General features: G+C 50.5%; 1 protein-coding gene across 1 annotated transcript; it reads left to right on the forward strand.

The window, feature by feature from the left end:
• The first annotated feature begins 409 nt into the window (after positions 1 to 409).
• On the forward strand, positions 410 to 2,479 carry LOC129129861 (transcription factor HES-5). The gene is made up of 3 exons (XM_054647946.2): positions 410 to 528; positions 808 to 991; positions 1,436 to 2,479. Exons 1-3 carry the CDS (start codon positions 463 to 465, stop codon positions 1,699 to 1,701), a joined length of 516 nt encoding a protein of 171 aa, XP_054503921.2. The 5' UTR covers positions 410 to 462; the 3' UTR covers positions 1,702 to 2,479.
• Positions 2,480 to 3,130: the final 651 nt, after the last annotated feature.

Here is a 3,130-nt window from a genome sequence, read left to right on the forward strand (position 1 = left end):
CACACAGAGCTCCTCCAAGCTCTGGGAATGGCAGAGATGCCTCCCTGGGGCTGTTGATTGGAACTCTAGCAGGGTTTCCCTCCCTTTCCCACCTTCCCCAAAAGCCTGCCTCCTCCACTGTGCCCGGCACATGCCAGGCTCAGGAATGCCACTGATGCCAGCCCAACCAGCTGGAGGGTCGGGGCTTTCCCAGCCCCACACTCCACCAGCAGCGTGGGCAGAAGGTTATTCTCCCCGGGGCATTGGCAATCAATGTACCATGCACTAATGGATGCTTCCTCTATTGTCCCTCCGCGGGGCTGGATTGGCTGCGGGGCTGTGGGAAACACCGGCCATCCCCACACTCACGTATCTGCCCCGGCTCCCTGGGTATAAATAGAGGGATTTGGGAGCTGCCAGAGCATCTCATCACACTCGGCACAGCAGCTGCCTGGGGTCTGTGCCCGGGGCTGAGCGCTAGGAATGGCTCCCAGCAATGCTCTCGTGATCCACATGGAGGAGAAGCTGCTGCCAAAGGAAAAGAATAAAGTAAGTAGAGCCCTGGAGGGGATTGGAAGGGCTGGCCTGCTCCTAGAAAGTAAATATAGCATGGGAGAAGAGGGGGAAGTGGTCTGGGAGAGAGCAAATATGTTAAAGAGAGACAAGGGGGATTGTATCGATTTTTAAAAATTAAAACGAGTGGGGAACGGGTCGGCAGCATCACACAGCTCTCCTGCTAAAAATAAGCATCTTTGAGGATGGGTGTATCAGAGGGGAAATTGGGTCAGGTCTCACCAAATCCCTGAGGATCTGCTCCCTCTCCCACAGCTGAGGAAGCCGGTGGTGGAGAAAATGCGCCGGGACCGGATTAACAGCAGCATCGAGCAGCTGAAGCTGCTCCTGGAGAAGGAGTTCCAGAGGCACCAGCCCAACTCCAAGCTGGAGAAAGCCGACATCCTGGAAGTGGCTGTCAGCTACCTGAAGCAGCAGAGCCAGCTGCAGGACCAAAAAGGTGAGTGCAGAGCAGGTATTGCACGCCTGGACCTGCTCTCCGACACCCCAAGGCAGGCAGGGGATGGAGCACCCCAGCCCCAAGCACGTGAAAGCCACCGCACAAATTGTTCATTTGAACTCTAGCAGGGTTTCCCTCCCTTTCCCCGCCTTCCCCCAAAAGTGTGGCCACACCACGGCTGTGCCCAGCACGTGCCAGGCTCAGGAAAGCCACTGCTCCCAGGGTCCCTGCTTTCCCAGCCCCACACTCCACCAGCAGCCAGTGTTAGCATTGGGTCCCTGCTTTCCCAGCCCCACACTCCACCAGCAGCCAGTGTTAGCGTTGGGTCCCTGCCCCATGTTCTGGTCATGTTTTGGTCATGGTTTGGTCATGTTTTGGTCATGGTTTGGTTATGCTTTGGTCATGGTTTTAACCTGCTGCATTTGCTTTTTCCTTCTCTTTCAGCTTTCGTCCACAAGAGCCCAGAGCAGGACTTTAACAGCGGGTACCTGCGGTGCCTCAGGGAAGCCATGCACTTTCTGTCCTACTACGAGCCCAAGAAGGAGACCCAGGTGCAGCTGATCAAGCACTTCTGCAAGGCTCAGCTGGCTGCAGATGCCTCCTACTCTGCAGCTCTGCATGGCTCCCCCCTGTCTCCCTGTGTGCTCCCCAGAAAACAGCCTGCCCAGAAGAGCCTGGCTGCTGCTCCCACCATCTGGAGACCCTGGTAGAGCTGCTGAACTTTATTCCCACGGTTTTTTTCGGCTCCAAAAAAAAAAAAACTAGAGGGACCTGTGGTTTATTAGTTCCTCTTTGAAGTAGGAAACGTTGCTTTCCAAAGGTGGGAGGAAGGGGTGGTTATTGTTTTTTTTTTTTCTGTCAGCAGAAATGAGGGTCGCTGGGTGGTTTCCCTTCATAGTGAAGGATTCTGGGTGTATCTTGCAGCAGGTTTGTTGCTTCTATTGGTGGCTCCTGGCCAAAGACAGGACCAAGTTCTGTGGTGATTTAGAGAGCAGGGTTCCATCACAGGCTGCTGAGCCTGTGGCTGTCAGTGGAAATCTTTCTGCTGACTGCCTGGGTCACAGTTCAAGTGCTCCATTGTCTCTAGATAATGTATTGACCTTCCTCAAGAAGGAGCCCTTCGGAGGATGTATTTTGTATCATAAAGAGAGGATTGAGCCTTTCCCTTTTGAGTGAAAGGTGTCATTAAGAAATGCTGATTCTTCTGAAGCTCCTCTGCTATTTTTAGTATCCTTCTTACAGAAAGCTGCGATGATCACAGAGAGCTCTGGGGACAATTCTCTTCGTGTCACTTTGTGCTGCTCTCATTTGAGGGATAATTGGTGCCTTTTGTAAAGGAAATACCTCTGCTATACCTTAAGGAAAAGGGGGAGGAAGGGAGGCAATAAGTACTTTATAATCATTCACTGAGCACGCCAAGGAGCTTAAAAAGCTTTTATAAAGTTGTGATGTATTCATCCTGTGTGATGTTAAACTTGCATGTCTTCGCTGTACAGTACAATAAAAATGGTTTTAGTCATTAATGCTTTGCTTTGGGATGATTAAAAGGGCTGGAGTGGGTGCCTGCAGCCTCTCCTGTGGTGGGGAAGCCATCAGGAGGTGTCAGTTCTGAGCCCTTCACTCCAATACGTGAATTACATCTGGGAAATCCCTTTGGCAGAGCTGGATCTCAGATCCTGCGAGGAGGCAACCTCTGGAAAAATTATCAAAAATCGAAATGGAGGTGAAATTGAAGTGAGGCGCTGAGAAGTGGCAACGTTTCAGGTTCAACAGTGACCTATTCTGCCTCCAACAAATCACTCATTCCACAGCCTCTTCATTTCCCCCACTAATTTTTCCACCAAGCTGAGAGCAGCCTTGTGCTTTCTGCCTGTGCAGATTTCCCAATAACTTCCAAAGGGTTTGGCACCTGCCTCAGCTTGGGGACCTTTGAAACCACCTGCAATGAGGTGAACTAATTTTGCTGCTTTAATTTTATGACATAAATTCTGTTAGGCTTCTTTTCCAGAAGTGAAATTAGCCCACATATGGCTAAAAGTATAATTAGATAGGAGAGACTGAGGAAGCATTTCCTCTCCTAAGTTATTTCCTTTTATTTTACCTTCTCTTCTAAATAAATCTGCACAAATATTCATTTCA

This window comes from Agelaius phoeniceus, chromosome 24 (genome assembly GCF_051311805.1).
Source record: "Agelaius phoeniceus isolate bAgePho1 chromosome 24, bAgePho1.hap1, whole genome shotgun sequence".
NCBI classification, from domain to species: Eukaryota; Metazoa; Chordata; class Aves; order Passeriformes; family Icteridae; genus Agelaius; species Agelaius phoeniceus.

What these genes read in the sequence shown, in the direction of transcription:
- LOC129129861 (XM_054647946.2), top strand. Translation starts at nt 463, where the DNA reads ATGGCTCCCAGCAATGCTCTCGTGATCCACATGGAGGAGAAGCTGCTG. An exon ending in TGCCAAAGGAAAAGAATAAA is followed by an intron (nt 529 to 807) that starts GTAAGTAGAGCC and finishes CCTCTCCCACAG; the next exon opens with CTGAGGAAGCCGGTGGTGGA. An exon ending in CCAGCTGCAGGACCAAAAAG is followed by an intron (nt 992 to 1,435) that starts GTGAGTGCAGAG and finishes CTTCTCTTTCAG; the next exon opens with CTTTCGTCCACAAGAGCCCA.